This window comes from Coturnix japonica, chromosome 6 (assembly GCF_054131305.1).
Source record: "Coturnix japonica strain WE chromosome 6, WE-NBRP24, whole genome shotgun sequence".
NCBI classification, from domain to species: Eukaryota; Metazoa; Chordata; class Aves; order Galliformes; family Phasianidae; genus Coturnix; species Coturnix japonica.
The window spans coordinates 36,501,166-36,525,109 of NC_140668.1; the positions used below are offsets into that span (position 1 = coordinate 36,501,166).

General features: G+C 42.8%; 4 protein-coding genes and 1 long non-coding RNA gene across 9 annotated transcripts; 4 read left to right on the forward strand and 1 right to left on the reverse strand.

Moving 5' to 3' along the window:
• Nucleotides 1-310: 310 nt before the first annotated feature.
• Nucleotides 311-7,000, forward strand: LOC146760582 (uncharacterized). Of its 4 annotated transcripts, XR_014947816.1 has the most exons (6): nucleotides 311-369; nucleotides 2,110-2,272; nucleotides 2,581-2,697; nucleotides 2,918-2,969; nucleotides 5,074-5,113; nucleotides 5,744-5,870. XR_014947816.1 is itself a non-coding variant. In XM_085551870.1 (5 exons), exons 1-5 carry the CDS (start codon nucleotides 3,037-3,039, stop codon nucleotides 6,950-6,952), a joined length of 342 nt encoding a protein of 113 aa, XP_085407996.1. In that variant the 5' UTR covers nucleotides 2,978-3,036; the 3' UTR covers nucleotides 6,953-6,978. The 4 variants fall into 4 exon arrangements, 2 of the variants coding, with proteins under 2 accessions (XP_085407996.1, XP_085407995.1); XM_085551870.1 differs by lacking the exons at nucleotides 311-369; nucleotides 2,110-2,272; nucleotides 2,581-2,697; nucleotides 2,918-2,969 and adding exons at nucleotides 2,978-3,091; nucleotides 4,557-4,680; nucleotides 6,862-6,978 and having other exon boundaries at nucleotides 5,744-5,775; XM_085551869.1 differs by lacking the exons at nucleotides 311-369; nucleotides 2,110-2,272; nucleotides 2,581-2,697; nucleotides 2,918-2,969; nucleotides 5,744-5,870 and adding exons at nucleotides 2,984-3,091; nucleotides 4,557-4,680; nucleotides 6,862-7,000.
• On the forward strand, nucleotides 6,874-10,587 carry LOC107319389 (arylamine N-acetyltransferase, pineal gland isozyme NAT-3). 2 transcript variants are annotated; one of them, XM_015874143.3, is made up of 2 exons: nucleotides 6,874-7,045; nucleotides 8,690-10,587. In XM_015874143.3, the coding sequence occupies exon 2, from the start codon at nucleotides 8,695-8,697 to the stop codon at nucleotides 9,565-9,567; it is 873 nt and encodes a 290-aa protein (XP_015729629.1). In that variant the 5' UTR covers nucleotides 6,874-7,045; nucleotides 8,690-8,694; the 3' UTR covers nucleotides 9,568-10,587. The 2 variants fall into 2 exon arrangements, with proteins under 2 accessions (XP_015729629.1, XP_015729630.1); XM_015874144.3 differs by having other exon boundaries at nucleotides 8,694-10,587.
• On the forward strand, nucleotides 6,874-21,342 carry LOC107319387 (arylamine N-acetyltransferase, liver isozyme). The gene is made up of 3 exons (XM_015874137.3): nucleotides 6,874-7,045; nucleotides 14,290-17,074; nucleotides 19,424-21,342. Exon 2 carries the CDS (start codon nucleotides 14,295-14,297, stop codon nucleotides 15,183-15,185), a length of 891 nt encoding a protein of 296 aa, XP_015729623.2. The 5' UTR covers nucleotides 6,874-7,045; nucleotides 14,290-14,294; the 3' UTR covers nucleotides 15,186-17,074; nucleotides 19,424-21,342.
• LOC107319388 (arylamine N-acetyltransferase, pineal gland isozyme NAT-10) lies at nucleotides 6,874-21,342 on the forward strand. The gene is made up of 3 exons (XM_085551868.1): nucleotides 6,874-7,045; nucleotides 14,290-17,074; nucleotides 19,424-21,342. The coding sequence occupies exon 3, from the start codon at nucleotides 19,429-19,431 to the stop codon at nucleotides 20,299-20,301; it is 873 nt and encodes a 290-aa protein (XP_085407994.1). The 5' UTR covers nucleotides 6,874-7,045; nucleotides 14,290-17,074; nucleotides 19,424-19,428; the 3' UTR covers nucleotides 20,302-21,342.
• LOC146760583 (uncharacterized) lies at nucleotides 12,672-13,329 on the reverse strand. The gene is made up of 2 exons (XR_014947818.1): nucleotides 13,084-13,329; nucleotides 12,672-12,767 (listed from the first exon to the last, which is right to left on the reverse strand). It is a non-coding gene; the product is annotated as an uncharacterized LOC146760583 (long non-coding RNA).
• Nucleotides 21,343-23,944: the final 2,602 nt, after the last annotated feature.

Genomic DNA, 23,944 nt, shown 5'->3' on the forward strand with positions numbered 1-23,944 from the left:
TGTTTACACAGGAGTGTGGCCTGTAATATTTAAACTATGTATAGCAAAAGATGTGTATAATGCAGAAATGATAGAAGTAAACAGGTTAGGGAAATTGAGAGTGTGTGCTTGAGCTGACTTGGGAGTAATACGTTCTGTAAGAATCTTTAAGGGTAACAGAAAGATGCTTTGTAGACATACCTGGGCTCCTACCCCTGTGTGATTAACTGCAGTGCTGGGAGAACACAGGCAAAGCCCGGGGTGAGGTGTGTGCTGTGCTCCCACTGCAGGACACCCGAGCCCAACAGCCAGCTGCTGCTCTGCTTATCGCTGATGCATTCTGCACGAGGAGCTGCAAGCAAGCAGAGCATGGGAGATCACGGCTGTTCGGTAAGGCTGGAGACAGTAAAATTACAGTGACATCTAGTGATCATAAATATTTCACAAAGGTGCCACGAGCGAAAGAAATTAAACATTTATCGCCAGGGAGCGTTTTGAACGCATAACACACAAAATCAGATCGTTAACCAAGGGCGGGGAGCAAGCAGGGATACAAACAGGGCAGCTGATGAGAATTAAAGTGCTGAGGGGACACTGCCAGCACTGGGGAGGCTGTGGCTGGGTTTGTATTTCTGCTTCTGCAGAGTTTGCTGATGGTATTAAATCACAGCGCGTTCGTCTAAAAGCAGCTCGATGTTGTTGCGGCTGGGAATAGGACTAATATATGGTGTGCAGCTTCCTACAGCACACACTGGTCTCCAGGGGGAGGAAAGCAAAATGAAAGCTGTGCACTGATAGGGACACACAGCATGGGCACAACTCTTCCAAGCGTGGGCACAAGGCTGAAGGGATGGTAAAGAGGGAAAGAGGTAAAGAGCAGCAATAGGGCATCGCTGCAGGCACAGCTGGGGCTGTAGCATGATTCTCTGCAGGCTCTGGGGCTTTGTTTTGACTTGCTTGTTAGATTAGAGGGTGTATAGTGCAAGTTTGCAGATGAAACTAAATTAGGAGGAGCTGTTGACTCCGTGTGAAGCAATGGAAAATGATGGTGGGGCTAACAGGAGCAGCAACCTGGAGTGGTAACTGATGCACTTAGCGCATTGATTTTGTGGTTTTAAACTGGGTAGCTTTGTGGCCTCATAAACAAGCAGTCTAATTTTCTTACAATGAAACATTCAGGAGAGCCTTTGATAAATTTGCAGAGGAAGTTTCTGTCCAATAGCAGCAGCCATGTTAGCCACTGGGTTGCTGTGATTTTCTGGAGGGAAGTAATGAGCCCTGGGACTCGAGCTTCTGCATGGCAGTAAAGCTCACAATACTATACTGCCTATAAAATTATTAGTTAAGCTGGTAAAGGCAGGGATTAGTTAAGAATAATAGCAAAGTGGGTAAACACTGGTAACAGAACAGTGTGAGGACTGGTGTGTTGCTTGTGGTGCTTGCCTTGTGCTTCTGTGGGCAAAGACATTGGTCTTCAGCCACTTCTCAATGCCTGTTTCTTACTACAGCTCCTGTTCAGTGTTTGCTTTGGAAAGGCTGGTGACAATCTTCCAGCATGACAGCATCCTCAGCATCTGCCTGTGAGGAAGCACTGACCTGGATTGTAGCATTAATTTGTGATTGATAGCATGATGACGCAGCATAGAAATTAGCTGCTTTTTACCTTATGGGCTGGAAATGTACAGAGGTGGCACTGCCAGATTCATCATGGCACAGTACAGGTCAGTCTGTGGTTCAGGTGGTCAAGGATCAAACCAATCCTTGCTGGGAAAATAAAGCTGCTGTGGGTCAGGGGCTGGAGATGGTTCTGCAGAGAGGGCAGGATTTGGCTCTTTGTAGAGGAGATGTGGGAAATGAGAACATGTTCAGAGGATGCAATGGAGAGCAGTGCAGAAGTGTTGGAGCAGGGAGCCATTACAGCCCCTGGTGCCCACTCTCCCATGGAGCTATGTGTGTTGCACACCTCTCACTCTGTGTCTGTGCTATCCATGCTGGCCCAGTCCCTGCACTGCCACCTTGATGTGACATCCATGTCCCTCAGCACTGCTCCTGAGCACAGCAGGGAGGAGAGGCAAGAGTTGCAGGTTGCCACAGTAACCCCTGCTGCACCACCTTTTGTTTCTACACCAGAAAAATACATCACTCTGCAGACGCCCAGCTCCATGAGCGTGATTTATACCGAGCGTGTCTGCATTGGGGCTATTGAATGCTGAGGGCTGGTGCAGAAGACCAGCTCCATGCTCCTGAATCTCCATCACTTCCAGATTTCCTTGGTGCAGCCAAACAACCTCAGGTGAGTCTGGGGGGTAGCACTGTGAACCCTGAGCATCTCTGCTGTCTTTTCTCTGCTCTTGATTCAGCAACAGGGAGGAAGACAGTGGTGTCATCCCAAATGTGCGTGATTTCTGTGATGCATGATAGTGAATTATAATGAATGTGTTTTCTGAAGGTGCAGGTTTTTGCTGTCACTGCACCTCTCTGTTTCCTACTCTTCACATAGATAAAAGGTTTCCCTCCCACCTTCCTCTCCAAAAACTAAAATATCTGAGCAGCAGGAATGACAGAACTCATGTAATTGTTCCTCATGTTGTGTGTTTCCAGGCTGACTGCCTGAAATAGGGCTGAGCATCTTTCCCCCTGAACTCAACAAGAGCCTTCTCACTGAAACAGCAGCTTTCTTTTGGTGGAGCTTTTATGGAGGAGCAGGCTGAGAGCCAGGTGGGGATGATTTCGTTTTTCACAGCTAATATATGCATGTGTATACATATTATATATATGTATGTATCACAGGAAAATATGTATATATAAATAAGATCTCTATATGGAAAGCACATGAATTAAAGCCAGCATATTTTCCGTTTAGGCCAATTAAAGGCTATTTCTCTTTGAGATGCTCTTTAGGTTGCTTTAACTCACAGAAGTGTTTTTTCCCCCACAGTATTCCTTCAGGTAAACGCTTCTCCTTCCATCAGTGCACCTGTGGATTAGCTGTGAGTAATTTCCTGTTGAAAAATATTCTTTGCATATGGTAAACAGGTTTGAATACCCAGGCTGATAATGATAGAGGCTGATAATGACAGAGCTTGGTGCCTTGCAGACCCTCTCTGTGCAGGTAGGTCACACCTGTGCAGCTGGATTGCGTGCGCAGGTCACGGGCTATTTTCTATACTCATTTGGCAGCCGTACAGCATTTTTGTGAGTGATCAGTGATTTAATTTTAAAGGTATTTCTTCTGCTAGTTTTTGTATTAAGGCCAATGTAACACCTTTATTGTTAGATGAGGCCTTTCTATCCTTGCAAAAAACATTGCCCTGCTATATTGCTGCTACCAATGATGGTGAAAATGAAGTGAAACTGGAGAGAACCTTGTGTCCTTCAGGGATGAATACTGCCCCATACACCACTTCTTTTGCTTGTGGGCTCTGCTGTGGATGCCCATTTTGCCCAATGCAGCTCTGAACCAAAGGAGCAGGTGAGGAAATGCCCCGTGTGGCTCTGACAGCGTGACCGACAGCTCTCATTAGAAAATGTGAAATGAAAGCAGCTCAGGGTCCAGCCAGCCTTGCCGAGGCCCATTACACATTACACTGTCACACTTCCTTTCAGCAATTACAGCTTAACATGATGGCAATTATTAACTGCTTAATCTTGGGAGTGCATATATCTGTACAAAAAAAAAAAAAAAAAGCTAGGAGAATGGAAAATATCCAGTGTCTAGATGGGATGTTGAAATGAAGAGAGAAAGATTAACGTCCTGGGTCTCCAAAGGTGCTCTGGGGGCATATTGTGTATTGATTTTGGAAGGCAGTAGAATATCTTTGAGGTGGTGGATGCAGTGGTCAGATAAAGAGAGAGGGAGAGGGGAAGAGACTTTGTGTGCTTCTTGCAGAGCTGAGATTTGAAACTGACACCTGAGCACCTGCAGCACCAGGTATGTGAGCTGCAGCAGGCTGCAGGAGGGCCCCCAAGCTCCATTAGTTTGGATGGGAGAAATCTGACAGTGGTTATGGGGATAGATCCCACAAGGAGAATTTGCCAGGGGGTGGCTGCAAATGGGGAAGGACATGTTGAGGGTGTGATCACTGCTTGTGAAATGGAGGACAACTTCTGCTTTCACATACTCACGCTGGAGCTGGATGGAACTGTAGGATGGCTCAGAGTGCTGGGGACGCATGTTGTTGAGGATCCAACCCTGACCTGTCCACCATAGCAGTCATGATCCATGGGAAAATAAAAGCCGTGTAAATGGATATATTTTTCATCAAAGCAGACGCTTAAAATGAGATAAAACCATTCATGTAGAAAGGCTTATTGTTCCCTTTGTAATGGAGTTGAACTGAATTATGACCACTTGCATTTAAGAGATTTATGCTGAAACCCTTTGGACCGGAAGGCACTGCAGGCCAGAGTGGTCTTGGTCTGCATTAGCATGCCTGGTGTTGGCTTGTGTGAAAAACCTCATATTAGCAGGGTAAAGATAAACAGAATAGAGGTTTTTTTGACTCTCACTGGCTCTCAGAAAGATGACTTAAATAGTCGAGATGCTAAAACTGAGGTCTTATCTATTTCCTGCCAAGAGAAAGCCAAGCAATTCAAGCACAGCTACTACCTTCCACGGGCAGAAGTCACTGCTGCTATTGCAGACTCCTCCCTTGGACTCCTTGCAGCATCCAGACTGCACGTGGGGGATGTAAAGTGGAGGTATGTAGCCACAGCTGCTAGATATGTAATATTAAGGCAATGAATACAAAGCATAAGTAAGTCCTACCATTATGAATATTGCTTATAGGCCATGAATATTATTTAGTACTCATGTACTAGAGTAGCTCACAGGTATTAAAATCCCTTTGGAAGTGGTGGGATAGGACACGCTGCTCAGCTTGGGGTGTACAGCATTTCATTTTGCAGCCACACAGAGCTCAGCAGGAAGGAATAATTGGAAGTTTTGTAAGAATTTAAGATTTTATTCCATTTAAAACACGTCAAATGTTCTATTAGTTTCCTCCCCACCCCAGACCAGATGAGTAGAACACAACATCACTTCTCTATTAAGCACCCAGCTAACATAAGATGATAATCTCTGCTTTGTTACAGAGCCCATTGCAGAGGACACTACAGTGGGAGCTGCTCAACGGTGAGTAGACACTTGATTGCACACCATTCCCAAAGCCAGGGTGTCTAATGCTTTTATTTCTCCAAGCAAACACTGCAGCATGTAATGCTCTGCTAAAGTGGGGAGGGAGGAATATTTGATGCAGCCTCTCAGGAGAGTCAGGATGAGAGGAAGATTTCAGTAATGAATTAAATGCTGTCGGCAGTTTAAAATGAATAAATAAATAAAAGCTATGTGCAATTACATTGATGTTCTTCTGGAAAATGCTTAAAGAGTTTCAGCTCCTGCCAAGTTTGGGAAATTGAGTTACAGGTCATTGCTGGTCAAGTGCTCTGTGTGACCTGGGCTGGGCTTTGCCCTTTGTCACTTAAAAGGATGGACTCAGTTGAGGCTTTATGGCATATCATGGCCACACTATGCTATACGTGAGCAGTAATTGCATTTTATTGCTCTGCAAAGCCTGGAATAAGCCACAATGATATGTCATAAAGCTGATATGGAAACTGTCTGCGGTAGGGCTTCCTGGTCAGGAAACTTATCTTTCAGCCCTCTGACCTCCTTGGGTGCAAGCAAGTAGGATGAGAACGCGTGGTTTTAAAGGTTTGAGGAGCAATGACTTTGGGCAAGGATTGTGTCTGTGTTTTCTTGCAGAATGAAGCGATGGGACCTTGGACTTCTTCTCAGTATGGTTTCCACAAGCACTACAAGTGCTTGAATGAACCTGCTTGGTTTTTGGCTGCCCATTATTGAACTGACACATGTGACAAGAGAATGGAATAGCCTATGTACAGCAAGCTCTACCTAGGGAATATGAGTCTTCTCTTTTAATCGGGTTGTACATGACCGGAGAAGCCCAAGAAAGGCAGAAACCTGCTCCTTAAGCATCTCTCACCTTGGGCACTGGTTCTGTCTGGTTGGATCAAACACTGGATGCTGATGGGATGATAAAGAGGCACGTTTTGATATGGCAGTGGAGCTGTGTTACCACAGGCATCTCCAGTCTGATTTATTATCTCTACTAACTAATTATCGCAATAAATCAGCACTTGAATGAAACTTGCTAGTGATACTAAATGTGAAGGAGGGAATTAACACAAAAGAATCTATTGGTATATATTGAGAATTAATAAGGAAGTAAAAAGTCCTAGCTTGGGAGAATGCAAGCAACATGAGTACAGAGAGTAAAGCAGTGTGAAGCACACTGAGAGGATGGAGTCCCCCTTGTGTCTGCACTATATGTTACCATAGCATACTCAGGTGCTAAACTAAGCTGAGTTCAAATCAGGCACACTGCTGGCCCAGCCTTTTCCTGTGAAGTTTGTTGTAATAATAAGAAAACAAACAAACAAAAGCAAACAAGCATGTAAATGAAAAAGAGTGAATTAAGCAAACACTAAAGTTACTGTGTGGGCTGACTGAGGCAGGGGGTTACAGGTGCTAGATCCCATGCAGAAATCTTGCTGCTTTTCAGACAGAATGGATGCAAGGATTCTTCCCCATGTACCTAAACAACCAGTAAGCCAGTACCCAGGGTAAGTATTTATTACTCACGTGCGTTTGGTCAGATATTGAAACAAAATAGCTCACCCTCTTCTTCTTAGCCCAAGATTTGCTGCTGGCAGTGTGAGACAAATAACAATGTCAGGCAACCTCTGCTCTAATAAAGACCAGGCTTTGCATGTGGATCGAGTCAGTGCTGTCCATCTTGTTTACTCACTACGGCTCTTTGTGCTCCACCCTTTTCTTTTATTTCTCCCCTCCTCTTCCAGCTTTTGCAATCTGACAGAGGCGGGTGGAAGCAAGTTGAGAGAAAGGACATTCCCCAGGAAGGGAGCTGGACAGTCCTCGACCCCCTGCTAAGTAAAGGACAGCCAGCCACGCCACTTGCTTTTGCCTAAAATAACCCCCCCACAAGCCCCAGGAGATCCGTTTGCAGTTGAACTGATTTTCCAGGTAAGACCTTTATTTAACCCCTGAATTCAGGCAGCTGAGCTCTTCCTAACCAGGAAGTGAGAAATGTCTGAGAGCAGAAACAGACAGGTTGTGTAACAGCAGAGAGAGCAACATTCAGCTGCTTCCCAATGCCTCTTTTTGTGTCAGTGTAACAGATTATTTACGTGGTTATCAGCCTCTAACATTTGTTTGAGCATTTGTGCCATATGACTTACTTCAGATTCAGCTATTGAAAGGGCCTTATAAGGAACCACAAGCAGCATACAGGAAGACAGATAAACTCTTTAACACCAACCTTTTCCCTTTGAATTAATGTAAATATTTCGCCTACTTTGGTAAAGTGAAGGAAGGGAAGAAAGAAAGGGGGTTTGGGGGTGAGGGGCCAGGAGCTCACAGCTGGTGATACTGGCTTAAAGCTCCCACTGCAAGAACTCTGCTTCTGAAAAACCCATCTCCAAGTACTAATAGTCCTGGAGTTGTGATGCCCTGGTAATAAGCTTGGGAACAAGGCAGAAACTAAACTAAGAGAAAGTCCAGAATAATTATTGGATGCTCTTAACCCAATGTTTGATAATTCCGGCCTGCTGGTTGAATTTCATATACCTGTCATGGTGTGTAATAGTGACAGATTTCTGAACATTTGGATCCTAAATGTACAGAGCCACCCTGGGAAATCCTCCTGCTTCTCCCAGGACACTCTGCCAGATAGAAAGCTTGTGTTCTCATTGCTTTTGCATGTATACTGAAACTATCTTTCCAAAACTCCCATGCAATTTGCTGTGTGCTATTTTTCATCATACTGAGAGCTTAACCCTGTTGCAACACTTGGAGTTCTTCTCATGGTGTTACTCAGAGACATCTGAAATACAGTAGTGCCAGGGTAGGATAGCAAAGGTATGTGGCCACATTAAAACCCCATTTCTTGCCACCTTACCACAAAGAGTTGGGGGCTGTAGAATGCTTTTTTTCCCCTTGTGAATCATGAAAGGCAGGTTCCTGCTACAACTTCTGCTTCAGATTGCATGGGGAGGGCAATGCTCACAGCCATAATGCCAGGTATGTATTCCTGGTTACATCTGCTGCCACCAGTACTGAGCAGATATATCCTGCCTAAAGAATGGAGACAACACCATAGGCAAGCAGATTAATTTCAGCTGTGGTTGATGAAGATGCTCTAGATTGCACTGCAGGGAAGGGGGGGGGGGGGGGGAAGGGGTTTGTTTTCTGTTTCTGCTTTGCTGAGTCAAACCACATGTAAAGCAGTTCAGAGCTGGAGAGTCTCAGTTCCTATAATTTCTAGCAGGAAAACAGAGCTGCTACTGTTTTTGTTCCTTCCTACAGAGATTTGTAGCCTTGCTGGGCAGGAACTCTCTGCTGAAATACACTTAACACAGCTGGAGCTTCTCATCACAGCTGTAAAAGAAACAATTAAAAATAACATTTGTGCTCATCAGCAGTGCCCCATTGGCTTCCCCCAGCACTAATACTTGCACTCAACTGCCTTGGATAGGGCCATTTGTCAAACCCCATTCCTCTTCTGAGTGGGTTGTTCATAATGGGGCTGTCGTCAATATAACGAATGAGGAAGATCCTTCTGTTACTTCTGGCACAAACTATGGTGTTTTTTCCACCCTTTTCTCAAAGGCAGCATGGACATCAAGGAGTATTTTGCCAGAATTTCTTACCAAGGCTCCCATGATAAACTGGACCTGGAAACCTTGACAGAAATATTCCAGCACCACATCCGAGCTGTTCCTTTTGAGAACCTCAGCATTCACTGTGGGGAAAGCATCAAGCTGGACCTAGCAGCCACTTATGACAAGATTGTGAGGAAGAAACGTGGGGGCTGGTGCATGGAGAACAACAACCTCTTATCTTGGGCCCTGAAAACCTTAGGGTACAATGTCACCCTTCTGGGAGCAAATGTTTATTTCCCAGAGCACGATGCATATGCTGATGACATTGATCATCTGTTGCTAAAAGTGGTGCTTCATGACAAATCCTACCTTGTGGATGGTGGTTTTGGGATGGCCTACCAGATATGGCAGCCAATGGAGTTGATTTCAGGGAAAGATCAGCCTCAGACACCCGGCATCTTCCGCTTCCTAGAAGAGAATGGGACCTGGTACCTTGAGAAGGTGAAACGGAAACAGTGCGTTCCCAACCATGGCGACTCTGCTCTTCATAACACGGACAAAGAAGTCTGCCGTCGAGTTTATCTCTTCACCCTCCAGCCACGAGATATAGAAGAGTTCAGAGCCAGAAATCAGCACCTGCAAACTGCACCAGACTCACTTTTTGTTACAAAATCCATCTGCAGCCTGCAGACCACTGATGGGGTCCGGGCACTCGTTGGGTGGAAACTCACTGAGATAAAATACAATTATAAGGATAACATGGATCTGGTGGAAATCAGAATCCTTGCAGATGAAGAAATGGAGAAAACACTGAAGGAGAAATTCAATATAACATTAGATAAGAAATTTGTACCCACCAATACAAGCAGGTTGTCTCTGTTTTAACTCACTGCCTGAATTATAATTCAATATGGTGGCATTATGTGCAACTCTCCCCCCTCTTCCTGACAAGAATCTAAAGGTTAATCTTTCTTCTTCCATTTACCCCTGTGTAAAGCAGAACAGATTAGCATGAATCTGGAAAAGAAATTGATTTTCACAACTGCTCCTGCATCTCTGCTTGGTTTGGGTACAAATAATTTCTTCCTCGCTCAATCAAATCACTCCCCTTCTGTTTGTGCTTAGCTGGCAGCAGATGCTGCCCATTCCCTGCTCCATTCATCTCTTAAAAGCTTTTCCCACTAACCCAGAGCAGCATGGCAGGGAGATGGAACAGTTTGTCCCTTTCCTTATTACTCAGCTCTGCCACCTGGGGAAAAAAATAAAATCACACCCACATCTTAAATTGATGCCATACTATTTTTTGAAATGCAATAGCCAGAAAAATAAAGACATCCAGCTCCATTTGCTACAATAAGCCAGAAGCCTGTCCTTTGTGCTCCTGCACCCTTAGCTCCTCACACAGCAGTTCTAACGCTCACCAAGGGGCTATTTTGTGGCCTAAAACTGGTGATGAGAAGTATTAGGAGATGATTCTGCCTTCTTTCAGATTCCTGTACCCTCAGCAACATAACCAAAGCTTTCAAACTGAAAGCATCTCCTGCAGATTTCATTTGTGAGCACCCAGGAGAGGATTGCTGGGAATGCACCCTCCTCATACAAGAATGTCACTTCTGTGCAAATGTTACTGTTTTTCAGTCAGTTTTTCCGGAGCGTATGTATTTGTCTATTTGTAGTGATACTAATTATATTGATATAAGGAGAAACGATGAATCTTAATCAGATACCTAAAGGCTAAGATTTTGAGCATGAGAAATCACACAGATGTAATCACTTTGCCCTTTGAGATGATGCTTGATGTTCCTTTATGTACAAATCACAGAAGCATTACAACTATGCACTTACTTACAACTAAGTAAATAATGTAAGTGAATGACAATTAAATAAAAAGACAAGAATTGTGAAGTAGAAGTATTCAATCTGTTTGTTCCTCTCATATTACAACCTCTAATTAAAGAAAAAAGATAACATTAATCACCACGACTATCCTGATTGTCTGCACGTGCTGATGTTTTGCAGCTAAGGCTGTTAGAAATGCAGTATTTCTTATGCTTTGGGTTGGTTTCTTGGCTCAGAGGAAAGGCTGAGGGGTTAAGCTCACTGCCCCAGAGATGCCACATGTGAAGGGCAAACAATGACAGAGGAAAAAGTGCTGTTCTTTCAGCTGACTCAGCTCCAGAGGTCCATGCCCCGGCTGCTACCTGCTGGTCCAGCTCAGCATAGCCAGCCTGACGAAATCACATGCATTTCTATTGGGAGGGGAAAAAAAAGAAACTTATCAGCTCAGATTTCACTCGGTTGCTTTTTCCCTTATCAGAGGCAAAGTCTTAAAGGCCTAGCAGGCTTCACAACTACCTCACATAGGAAGGACAGGGCTTCCAGGTCTCGGAGGGCTGTCTGCCTTTGCACATCTGGCCCTGCTGCCTTAGAGCCAGAGCCAGCCGTGATTAATCCTACTGCTGCCACCTCCTGTGTACAGGTCAGTGACTTGCTCAGCTTGGCTTATAAGCTCTCAGTCCTAAATCACTTCCTGCTGGGATCCTGGATGTGTCGGTGTCACTGATGTATTAAATATTGCACTCTTGCTTTTCTGCATTGGCATGGGTGCTCCAAAGACTGAAGCACAGGGGTAATGGGGATTGCAAATGGGGTGACAGCCACATGCAAAATGTGCTCATGCTACCTGTAATGGATCTCTGCCTTGTGTGCCTGGAGGACTTTTAGCTCTCAATCAGTAATCTGGGAGGTTTAAGCCTACATGATATTATAAGCAATCTGGGAATGCATCACTTTCTGGCTCTTCCTATAGCACCTACTGCAATTAACTGCACAGCAGGGCTTTCTGTGCTTATGCCAAAAAAGAAAAAAGACCATCAGAACATACAATATTACAAAAAAGAAACTAATCTGCCTTCCTGTCCTGGTTCTGCTAGAGGAGAATGCTGTCCCTGCCAGGCAGCAAAAAGCAACTTCGATCTTTAAGGGCAGCAGCTCCCATTGCAAACATTCCTGGGACTTAGCAGCCAGCCAGCCCACAACTCCACATGCAGAGGTAAGCACCCATGTGTCTGAGCTCTCACTTCTGCATGTAGCTGTGGACAAGCCTTCTACCACCCCTATGCATCTACGTACCGTGTGTTTCGCCCTGCAGGCATATTAGCAAAGTGTGAATTACAGCAACATGAAGAGTTACAGTGTGTGTAGCATTGCAAGGCCATTGTCAAAGTACAAAGATCAAGTGCTCAAAACAAACTCATTTTATGCTGAGCCAGGGTGTATGAAAAAGCCAGCTCCCGTCTTGCAATTCAGCTTAAAATCAAGTAAACTGTATAGGCATGTGCAAGAGGATCTTACCTTGGAAGTCTCTCTTGAATTCTAGCAGGAAAGAATTGTTCTGGTTTTGGATGCAAACCATTCCCTGGGCCAGGATTTACACTGTTACAGCCCCGCTGTGGTGGGCAGTGGTGTCATGCAGATAAGAAAATCTGCCTCCAGGAAGCTGTGAGAGCAAACAGCGGTTTACATGGCTGCTACCTGCCCATATTCCCTAACACTGATGTTTTCATGCTGCAGTCTTATCCTACATAAACTTTTTAGAAGCAATAGATACTCATCTCTATTACACAGTCATTAGTGAGGTCTGGAGCAGAGGAAGCCATAGCACAAGCTTTTTGCTTTGAGTTTCCCAAGCCCCCCCTGCCTGTGCCCCACGGAGGCTCCCAAAGGCTTATACACCACAGGGATCCCAACACTGGAGATGGGCTGCATGGAGACCACCAGGGCTTTGGCTCATAACAGGGATGGATGGGCACTTACTTGAAAGCCACTGTCAACTTCATGAGATTCACCAGATTAAGGGACTCACTTGGCTCCTCCTGGGCACAAAAGTACAGCTTGATACCATCATAAGAAAGAGATGCTTCTATCTGGCTATGCAGAATTGCTGGAAATGGGAGCAGAGAGAAAAACGAGGCATAAAACCACAGGATGGGCTTAGCAGCGTGCACGTCTGCATCTATTTGGTGGCATGGCTCTGTACAATCAGTGTTTCCTAGGAGATTCTGCCAGAGATGAGTGCTCTTGTCCTAAAAAGAGATGGAAAAAAACACACACAAAAAAAACCAGAACACATAAAATGCAGCATCAAATACACTTTTTTCATGTAGCCTCTTTGGGTCCTTCTGAAGCTCAAATGTTTATTTCTTATTCCCTCCTTGTGATAGTACTCTGTTTTATCGTATTTTCCTGTGTCGCACAGTCTGAATCTTGGTACTAGTGCAAATCAGCAGAAATACAGCTAAGTTAAATGTGTTCTGCTGATGGCTTCAAAGCTGAGGTTAAGGTCTAGAGACAATGTCATCTGATGCACTCACCTTCCAGCTCAAGGGCGGTTTTACTTACGTGTTCAAGGTGGGATTTTCAAAAGCTCCCTGCACTCTCAGAAATTGGATCTAACTGCTGGTCACTTCTAGGAGAGCAGGTGGACCAAAACTGAGGGTAGTTGCTGGGAAATAATCTCTCCTGTGTCATCTGTGTCAAAGGATTGTTGGAAAACCTTCCTGGGGAACGTATGAGTGATTTCAAGGAGGAAAAAAAATCAGACCTTTTTGGAACTTCATACAGTCCTTTGCAGAATATAAAATCATTCTGTGGAAAACAAACAGACAAACAAAAACATATTTGGAATGGGAAAAATTCAAGAGAAATCTAAATTAAAGGCAAGTCAGACAAATCGGTCAGTGGATTAAAAGTGTTATAGGGAACCTTCTGCATCTCTGCCATGCAGCCATTACAAATTACAGTCTCTTCCTGCTAATAGAAAGTGGATGAGAGACATGAAAACACAAAATACATGCAGTAATTTCAGTTGAATTCATTGGCTTGTAAAAGCTTACAGAAGAAACCAAAAGCCACTGGACACATCTTGAAGGTATTTGAAATAATTATCAGTTCTCCTGGCTGTTAGGTTAGAAAAGTTAACAATCCCTCCTTTTCAACAGACGGAGTCAAAGCTCTGCCTGAACTCCACAGGGAAACTAAAGAGATTAAGAAAACAACAATCCACTTCACATGGAAGCTTGTCTGAAACAGTGACACACTGAGAAGTTAATCCCGGTTAGCTGAAGCCATGAATGCAAAGGTTCCCTGTTAAATTATCTGTGTGATAAAGAGTTACTTAACTATTACAGCAAAAGCAATAGCAAAACATTGCTGTGACTTCCACCGGTGCAGGATAACAGCTTGTTTGCAAACCTCGTTTGCCAGTTTCCTAAAGTTTTTGTCACATGGACATTCACACAGAGCCAAAGATTCTGTTGTGCCGTGTGTTCCTGTAGCAGAGACACCCAACTGTGCTGAAAACAGTGTCTGAGAGATAAAGCTTTACTGTTATCTGCTCCTGTTCTCATCTCTTTGTTTTTAAAGAAATACAGATGATAGAAGCAGCTCTGGCCTGTACTCATCTCCCACCAAAGACACGTGTCTTTCAAATCTTCAGATTTGAAAGCCTCAGATACATTTGCAGGCTGGTTAACCTGTACTACAGAAACAGGAGGGAACCCCTTGAGAGCTGCACAACAGTAACTGGCTATTTTCCTGCTCACACAGGTGAAATGAACATTCAAGAGTATTTCTCAAGAATTTCTTTTGATGGCTCCCATAAGGATGCAGACTTGCAAACCCTAACAGCCATCTTCCAGCATCACATCCAGGCGATTCCTTTTGAAAACCTCAGCATGCACTGCGGAGAGACAATTGACCTGGATTTGCAAGCTACTTACAATAAGATCGTGAAAAAGAAGCGTGGTGGATGGTGCATGGAAACAAACTACCTTTTATTTTGGGCTTTGCAAGAAATGGGGTATGACGTCTGCATCCTTGGAGGAAAGAGTTATGACCCAGCAAAGAAGGCGTACATCGATCAAATAAATCACATCCTACTGAAGGTTGTGATCAAGGGAAGTTCCTACATAGTAGATGCTGGTTTTGGTGGTGGTCCCTACCAAACGTGGCTGCCGATGTTGCTGATTTCTGGGAAGGATCAACCCCAGATTCCTGGCATCTTCCGCTTCACGGAAGACAATGGCATCTGGTACTTGGAGAAAGTCAAGAGGAAACATTATGTTCCAGAGGGAAGTGTTCCTCTCACCGATACTCCAGAAATGGGCAATATCAGAAAACTATATTCATTCACTCTTGAGCCAAAGCACATAGATGACTTCCAGGAGCTAAACACATACCTACAAGTGTGTCCAGACACCATACTCCAGAAGAAGTCAATCTGCAGCCTCCAGACCACTGAAGGGTTTTATGCCTTAGTTGGATGGACCTTCTCTGACATGAAGTACAAATACAAAGAGGACACAGATCTGCTGCAGACTACAACCCTCACAGATGAAGAGGTGGAGAAGACACTGAAAGACAAATTCAACATAGTGTTAGAGAACAAATTGATACCAGTAAATGTTCGTGGCTTGCCACCTAATCTGGTGGATGCCATATGATTCACAACACTGCTAAATGAGTCTTTAAATATCCAATACTGAAACATCTAAAACTAACATTAATGGTATTAATACATTCTAAAAAGTCAGCTAATTAGATGAACAGAAAGCTTGGTAAATTCAAGTGTATTGTTAGTTAACTGCCTGTACTGACTTTGTATTTTTTCTTACACTTCTTTAGAAACTAAAATCTCTTATTTCCTTTAGTCTTCCCATGTGGAAATTGTATTTTGTCTCCCTTAAATTTTGTTTTAACTCTCTGTATCTCATTTGCTGCAGCAAAAAAGAACAAAACTAAAAGAAATCTGAAGTATAAAATGAGACCAAAATTATCTGGGATGAAAAGCTGTATTACCATTTTACACAGAAGATCTGTAATGCTCTAATGTTTTTTTGGTATTATTTCCAATCTCCTCCTCAACACATTTTTGCAAATTACTCAGGTCTCTCAGCAGTCTGAAACAGAGACTTGAGCTGGATTTGGCCAAAGATTTCATAAGGAAAAAAAAAAGGTTCAGACTCTTTCAAAACAACCCCCTATTAGGTGCTGATTAGTTGCTGATGAAGTGAGTTGAGAGACTCAAGTCCTATTCCCTTACCCGATACTGGCTTGAAATGAGCCATTTATGTAAGGGAACTTAAAACAAACAGGAAACCCCTCCAAATTCTGTGCAGTCAATTTTAGCTCCTTTCAGTATGATTTCTCTGGAATTGAAATAAAATCAGTAGAAGTTGAGAGTCTTCAACAATTCTTAAGACAATCAGACGACTGGTATCAGAAACGGAAACAACATTAGATCAACCTTTGAAAAATATAAACATTTGGGGCCTCGCTTTCCTCTGACATCAAACAGACGCAACAATAAGCTACTCTGCTTTCTGTTTATTACCAATAGTATTCTGCACAAAAGCGACATTAAAGACAAGACCCTGGAAAAGTGAGGAACACTGGGAAGTTCAGACATGCCAGCAGTGTGCCATTGCAGCATGCTGAATGTAACACAGCTGCCTTTTACCTTTCTGATGCTGAGTCTCATGGCAGATGCTGAACACGATGAGCAATGAATGAGGGTGACTTAAGAACACTAATCCTCAGCCACACTGTCTGATGGGGCAGCGTGTGCCTAAAGCTCAGGTTCTGTCCCAGATACAGCCCAACACGGTCTTCCTCTTCCCCAAAAGGTGATCAACATCTTTCCACTTCCATCCAATGAAGGAGACGCTCTGGACAAGGAAGAGACAACCACAAACAGCTACGTAACGTCAGAAAGGTACAGACAACCAAGTTTGGGAGAGGAAGTGCATTACTTTGTTCTCATGCAACACTGTGCCAATAAATATCTGTCATGGTATTTATTACACGTGGCAGCTCCCAAGTAACTACCTGCTGCAGTGGAAACTTAGAAGGGATCAAAAAGGTTCTTCGTCTGCAAAGATGGATCATTCTGTATGTGCATAGAGCATGGGAAAACACAGCCTGCAACACCTCAGCAACTCCAGAAGGAAGCAGAAGACAACACTCTACAAATCACTCCTTTGCGAAGTAATAATAATGCTATTATAAAAATAAAATGCAGAACCATTTGTGAATATCTACAGAAATTACATTACATGAAGAACAAGTTCAGGCTGGTCTTAACCAGAGGAAAACATAAACTTCTACTCATGGAGAAGAAACAAAGTTTAATTTGCTCATGGATGAGTGAAGTCCAAACCTGTGCATTCAGTTTTGGTGGACTCTGCCCTTCCTTGGCACTTAAGATCCAGGACTGCAGAGCTTAAAGAAGAAGGCAGCCCTCACAGCTTGGATCCACTGCCGGCTCTCCAGGCTGCTGCCCCAGCAATTACCAACCCAGAAGCTGCAAACATCAACAAAGAAGGTTAAAGAGGTAAGCTAATTTTCCTCAAAACTATCAAACAAATCAAGTAAATGGCTTCTTTATGATGGTAAAGGTCATTGGGAGCCACATAAGCAAAATTCTCCTTAGCACAGATATTTAAAGAACTTCAAACTAAAATACTGGCTGTTTAGAGAGGGCAAAATGATAATGTGATCTCAATTCTGTCTTGCTGCTCTTCAGGAGATACACATGCCTACAAGAGAAATTTCAGGTAAGAGTAGTAGATAGAAAGACAGTCTTTTCTTAAAAGTTTTTTTCCTAGATTTCTAATGACATTTAAGAATATTGCACATGCAAAGGGAGAAAAATAAAAGCTATTCAAGAATCAGTAGATCCTTCTTTTTGCAAATAAAATTACAGTTCTTTAATATTTTTTTTTTAAAGTGAAATTACAGGCTGTGTTTTGCCTACCTCAGAAAGCCTCTGTGCTGCTGTGTGAGGATAAAATTAGATAGATAAATATGTATTTTAACAGTGAAATTGCTGATAATGTGCATAATCCTAGTAAGTAAGGTACATCTTTTGCTTGAAGACCTTCATTTGCACGTTTAGAAGTAGTCCTTGGAAGTGTTTTTGCTCACATTTGTAGGATTACCTTTTTAAAATCTAGGTTTTCATATCTCCTATGGTTAAGATCTAACATAGATCAGAATAGCATTAGGGAACTGCAGAGAGAAATTATCAATGAGATAAACTCAAGAACCAACTTTATGCTGGTGTGATCTACTTAACATTTAATCTGACTAGGTAGGATCAGATAGACTTGGATTATGCAAATCAAATAAATACAGTGCCAGAAATTTGTGTTCTACTGAACAAACATTACACTGGAACATCCTCCAGCAATACACTTACATATCACTGGAAGTTAAATTCCCTTCTGTAGATGATAACATGCAGCTTTTGATGAGGCTCTCCATTCACTTTGGACAGCTGCTTCTATAACATCCATATGCACATCATAAACCTGTCACTGAAAATCACCTTGAGAAATTCTAGCGTGCAGTAAACATTCAATGGTTCACTGCTGCATTTATCTGAATACAATAGACTTCCCAAGTCGCTAATATTAAGTGTCTAAACCTCAGCTTACTGCACTCACAAAAGATTTCCAACTAGCTTTGCGGGCTGTCAAGAAGCGAAATATTTGCACTAACTCTGCTGAAATGTAGGATTTTCTCTGTAAAGGTTCAAGCATGCAAAGCCTTTTATCTCCAGCTCCATGTCCAAGTAGACAATCTACAGTATTTTTTTACAAGCAGTATCTCACCAGACATCCACAGGTCCCAGCCCATAATGACAGCCAGTAGACTGTGAAAGCCAGATTGGTGTGCGTGACTTTTCATGGTATCAGAAGGCAGAAACTATGTTGTATTGCTCCTCATCCAGCAGTCTAGCTCATGAAGAGTCTTATGAAGCCAGTAGAGGCGGTGGGATCAGCTAGAGGAAGGACAGACCAGGGATGTGGCGAACATAACGCTGTTATGTCTCCTTTGGCAAAAATAAATCAAGTTTTCAGAAAGGTGACATCTAAAGGGCTTTAAGCCACTCACAGCCCACTTTCAAAGTGCCCCGTGGGGTGCAGCAGGAACTAGAGATGTGCTCCTTGTATTTTAGGTCACTTGCCTCCATTCAGGTTCGTTATTCTTACACCAGAAGGAGTTTGTGGAACACTAAGAGCAGAGCAGAGACTCAGTGGTTTGTGCCTCTTGAAAAGGTCAAGAGTTGTTTTTTTTTTTTCCCAGATAAAACTACCTGAATAAAACTTGTCACTTTACAAAACGTGCAGGGAGTATCATTTTCACTTTTTGTAGGTGGTGAGAAGAGACACATAGAGAATGAGCCATTCATGTTTTTTGATCACAGAGTAGTGGCAGGCTCATGAAAAGAACATGTGAATCCTGGCTCAAATTATTTGCCCTCCAACTGTCAGACAACACTACTTCCCCTACTGGCACTCATTTCATTCAGCAGTTAGGCTGTTTTTCATGAAACATACTGAAAACTCCCTAGTGTGATCTTGCCTTTCTTCTTAACCCTGCCCTTACAATGCAAAGATGTCAAATCCCTATTTTGCAGCCACTGCACATCAAGCTGCAATTGCATCACTTGTTTGCCGTACGGATGCCTCCAGGACAAAAAATAAAGCCCCACACGCACTGCTCTTCTGACCCCTGTGAACTGTTTGATGAGAATATTTGTTACCTTTAAGAACTGCTCTGATGAGGTTCGGTAGATTAATGCATCTTTTCAGGCAGCAGCCTGGGCAGTTCTTCACAGCATCATAAATCACTGATGTAAAGAAACAAAACTAAAACACATTTCCTTCCTTCACAGGAGACATGAATCTTGAAGAGTATTTTGCAAGAACTGGCTATAGAGGTTCCCTTGAAAATCAAGATTTGGAAACCTTAACTGATATATTCCAGCACCACATTCGTGCCGTTCCATTTGAAAACCTCAGCATCCATTGTGGGGAGAAAATTACTTTGGATCTGGAGCACATTTATAACAAAATCGTGCACAAGAAGCGCGGTGGTTGGTGCATGGAAAATAACCAGCTGTTAGGTTGGGTCCTGAAGTGCCTGGGGTATGACACCAGCTTTTTGGGAGCATACGTGTTCAACCCGCATGAGAACGCATATGCCACCATCATGACCCACCTCCTAGTGAAGGTAGTTATTGAGGGAAAAGCCTACATTGTTGATGCGGGTTTTGGTGTATCCTACCAAATGTGGCAACCGATGGAGCTTGTATCAGGGAAAGACCAGCCCCAGGCTCCTGGCATCTTTCGTTTCACAGAAAAGAATGCCATCTGGTACCTTGAGAAAATGAGACGGAAACAATATATCCCCAATCAGAATTTCTCTAATTCTGATCTTCTAGAGAAAAAAGACTGTCGGAAAGTGTATATGTTCAGTCTGGAGCCACGGGCAGTGGAGGATTTCTGTTTTCAGTGCACGTACCTTCAGACGTCTCCAGATTCCCTCTTTACAAAGAAGTCCATCTGTACCCTTCAGACCACCGAAGGTTTCCGAGCGCTCATTGGGTGGACACTCACTGAGACCAAATACAATTACAAGGAAAACATGGATCTGGTGGAGTTTATAACCCTTAAGGACGAGGAGGTGGAGGAGACACTGAGAGATAAATTCAACATCACCCTAGAGAGAAAGCTTGTCCCAATTAACGTCAAAGGATTTTATACAATCTAGATGACTGGAAAAACCCATGGTAATGCTTCATGCATACAGAATCTTCCATGTCTTTGCAATCACTACTGCAAGATCATGGGATTCCCTTGCAGGCGACTGGAGGAAAAAAATACATTAATACCAGATTAAAGTGAATTTCACTCTGGAGAAAGGAGAAAATCAGGGATTTAAGACTCATCTGTCAGGTAGATAGAATTATTTTCTGTGAGATGACTGCGGTTCAATTTTTTGGCACAAATGTAGAGACTGATTTGAATCTGGTTATAAACTTGGGTAAGAAATATCTCAGAGTAATTTTGGAGTGCCTATAGCACATAAATTGGAGTAAGGATTATTAACTGTGATATGCTGCCAACACATTTTCTATGGCCATTATAGGAAAAAAAAAAAAGTCATCTGTGAGCTTTTAGACAATGAAGTATGCATTTAAAACTTCATTTTTCACAAGATCTAACCACTCACTGCTCATCTCATTACCTTTAATATAGGTTGAACAATATTGTCATCTTTGAAAGCAGCATTAGGAGGTGTAATTCTTTCACCATCATCCTTAGATGAAAACACAGTACAAAACGAAAATTATCAAGTGCATCCCTTCTGTCATTACTGAAGTAAACTGCCCAAGGTAATTTTTAGTACGTAGGTATTTTTCCTTTGATGCAAACTGTATATACGGCAGCATTATTGTGTCTGATGGGTTCTAAGGAGATACCTACAAGCTTTGTGTCTGATAAATAATCATCCTGTAACGGGTTGAGTGGTGCTTAGATGTCTCAACTAGCTTAGATTTACTTCTACCTCAAATGGGGTAGAAATTTCATGTTTCCAGTATTGCAAATTATTTCTATAACACAAGTAGAACAATGAAGCTAACCCTGCTATAGCCTTAAACCTACCCTGCTTTTTGTGTATAGCAAATATGGGAGTCCACATGCTATCCCAAATAACTAATGCTTAGCATAAGCTCTCTAGTGTCACAAATTAGTCTCATCACCTGTATTCAATTGAAGAAAAGAATAAAACAAACCACCATGAACCCAACCAAATATGAAGAAACTCCTTTCTTTAAAAAGTATTTCACAATTGCATATTCCCATTAAAAATACGTTTCCCCATCACGCTTTTCTGCAAAAAGCCTGACCAAGAAAACCACTGAGAAAGCAAAAATGCTCTCAAGAGCACAAGATCAGCAGCAACACTGGAAAACATCCTTTTTCTCCTTCGCATGATAATAAAGGAAAACAAAAACAAAGACTTGCTGTAAGTAGAGCCTCCCCCAGTTACTGCATGACTCTCTCATGCGCTAATAGCTAAGTAAATGAGGTCTGCACAGTTGTGCTGGTCAAAACTGCCCACCACAGATTCCTTGAACCAAACAGGCCAATACCAAAATCTGAGAGGCTTCTGTAAAGCTCGCAGGTTGAAGAGGACATTCCCTACCACATCCTATGCTGGGCTGGCTCCTCCCTGTCCATTGGCCATAGTGGCAGTTCTGCCTGTTCAGGGACAGAGAAATAAGGACCAAGCAGGAAGCAATAGGAGACACTGAAAGATCTTACTGAGGTTTACACTGTTTTTCTATGAGCAATGGAACTAAAGACTTTCTTCTATAATTTGTGTTCTTACTACTACATCACACCAAGGTCTCATTAAGGGTTTTTACCCCTTTCTAAGTGATTGATCACAACAAGCTGTTCCTCAAGACCCCAAGGAACATTCTGAGTTTCAGAACACTTACCGCCTCCATTTTGGCTGTCAGAACATCCCATCTGCATTCAACCCAGGTCACAAAACCATATTCCTCTGTGCAGTGAACTACAGCTGTTCTCTGGTGCTGCTGCCTTTTGTCTTGAGGGCAACCATTTACAGGCTAGTTATTCTGCCTCTGTATTTCTCTAGAGATGTTCCTGCTATTGCTCCCAGGTAATTGCTCAGGTTGCAACGCAAAAGGCTTCCTCAAGCCGAGCACTATAGGCTCATACTTTAACCATGCCTGTAAAGATGAGATTCAACACAGGTACCCTTTCAAGTATTATGTTCATACTTCAGATTTATGGGACAGACAATGACTGAAGCTCCAACCCTTTCTCTGACTCCACCTGTTGATAACAGCTCACTGAGATGGGTTTTTCTTTTCCATGTTACAAGCATAACTGGGTCCTCACCATGCAGCATCAAAACACATTAAGAAAAGTCAACACGTACAGGAACAGCTCCACAGTTTAACTAAAGCTCCTGATAAGCTGACAAAAAGCCTGAAGTTATTGGGGCGTGAATGTCAGACCCAAAATGTCTCAAAGGTTTGAGATGAGAACGGTGCAAAAACAAATGAAACCAAACAACCCCAGAGGCCTCCTGCTGCAGTTTCACTAGCAAGGCGTTACTGTAAAAGACAGACACTCTCCTACACCAAAAAGGAACAAACCAAACAAGTAATTAAAGCATCAACTCTCAGAGAAGCTTGTATTCACATGCAGTAAGGAAACACAGAATCACACAGCTGCAAGGCACTCTGACATCCTTTGCCATCACTATACCTTATTAACAACCTCTCTTTAAGGTTTAATGAGAGCCTAAGCTACTGTGCAGTTTTCATTGCAGATTGTTGTTCACATGAAGCAGAACAAACGTGTAGAATCCCCTGCCTGCCCCCACCCCCCCCCCCCCACTTTTATAATTCCAAATAAAATCTACAAGTATAGCATTCCAATTAACAGAAAGATGAGACCATTTCTTTTTAAGTCTGAATTCTGGAGCAGCTCCCAGAATCCCAGCCCAGCTGCCCATTACACACACACACAATGCCCAATGGCAACGACAGCCATCCACAATTGTATAATGGAGAATCTTATTAGAAAACAAGACGCATAACGGAAGAAACACAGTTCAAACTCCATGGCCCCACTGCCCATCCTCCTCCCTCTCCAAAGAGTCAAAGTTTAAGCAGCTCATGCATTACTAAAGGGAAGATTCGGGATGTCTCATTGCAGTTGCGCTCCGGTCTTGTAGTTTTTAAGATCCAATTCCAAGCAGAATAAAAGCAGCAAAAGAAGAAGCATCAGCAATAAAGATGAAGTTGTTCAGTTCCAACATTTCCAAGACTGACTGTCAAAAGAGGGACAAAAATTCCACCTGTCAAGACGTATATTTAAACTTAACACAGTGAGCTGTCAGCAGGCATGAACTACAACACACTTTGCTTGTTCACCCTAATAGGTACCTTAATACAACAGGCACAAACACTTCTCATGTCTGGTAGCTCTCTGAATTTTGTTGGTTTTATATATATATATATATGTATTTGAACAAAAACGCTACTTACCCAACTTCCTTTAGATCTCAAAGATCTCTGCTTTTCATTTAAAAATACAACCACGTGGGTTTTCAAATTCTACAGCTTAGGAAGATGTTCATGAAAATGGATCTGCGTTTGAGATGGTTTCAGAGCCAAGAAAGCTTGAATTAATGTAGGCTTGCAGTATGAATATTTCACTGCTACACTTGCATCTCTGTCAAGAGTAATTCACATAGAAATTTTATACAGCACAATTTCCCTACCTTGGCTACGAAGCTGGAGGTCTGACTTTAAAAAACACCCAAACAACACACGTATTTCTATTTATAAAGTTGGAAATACAGATGG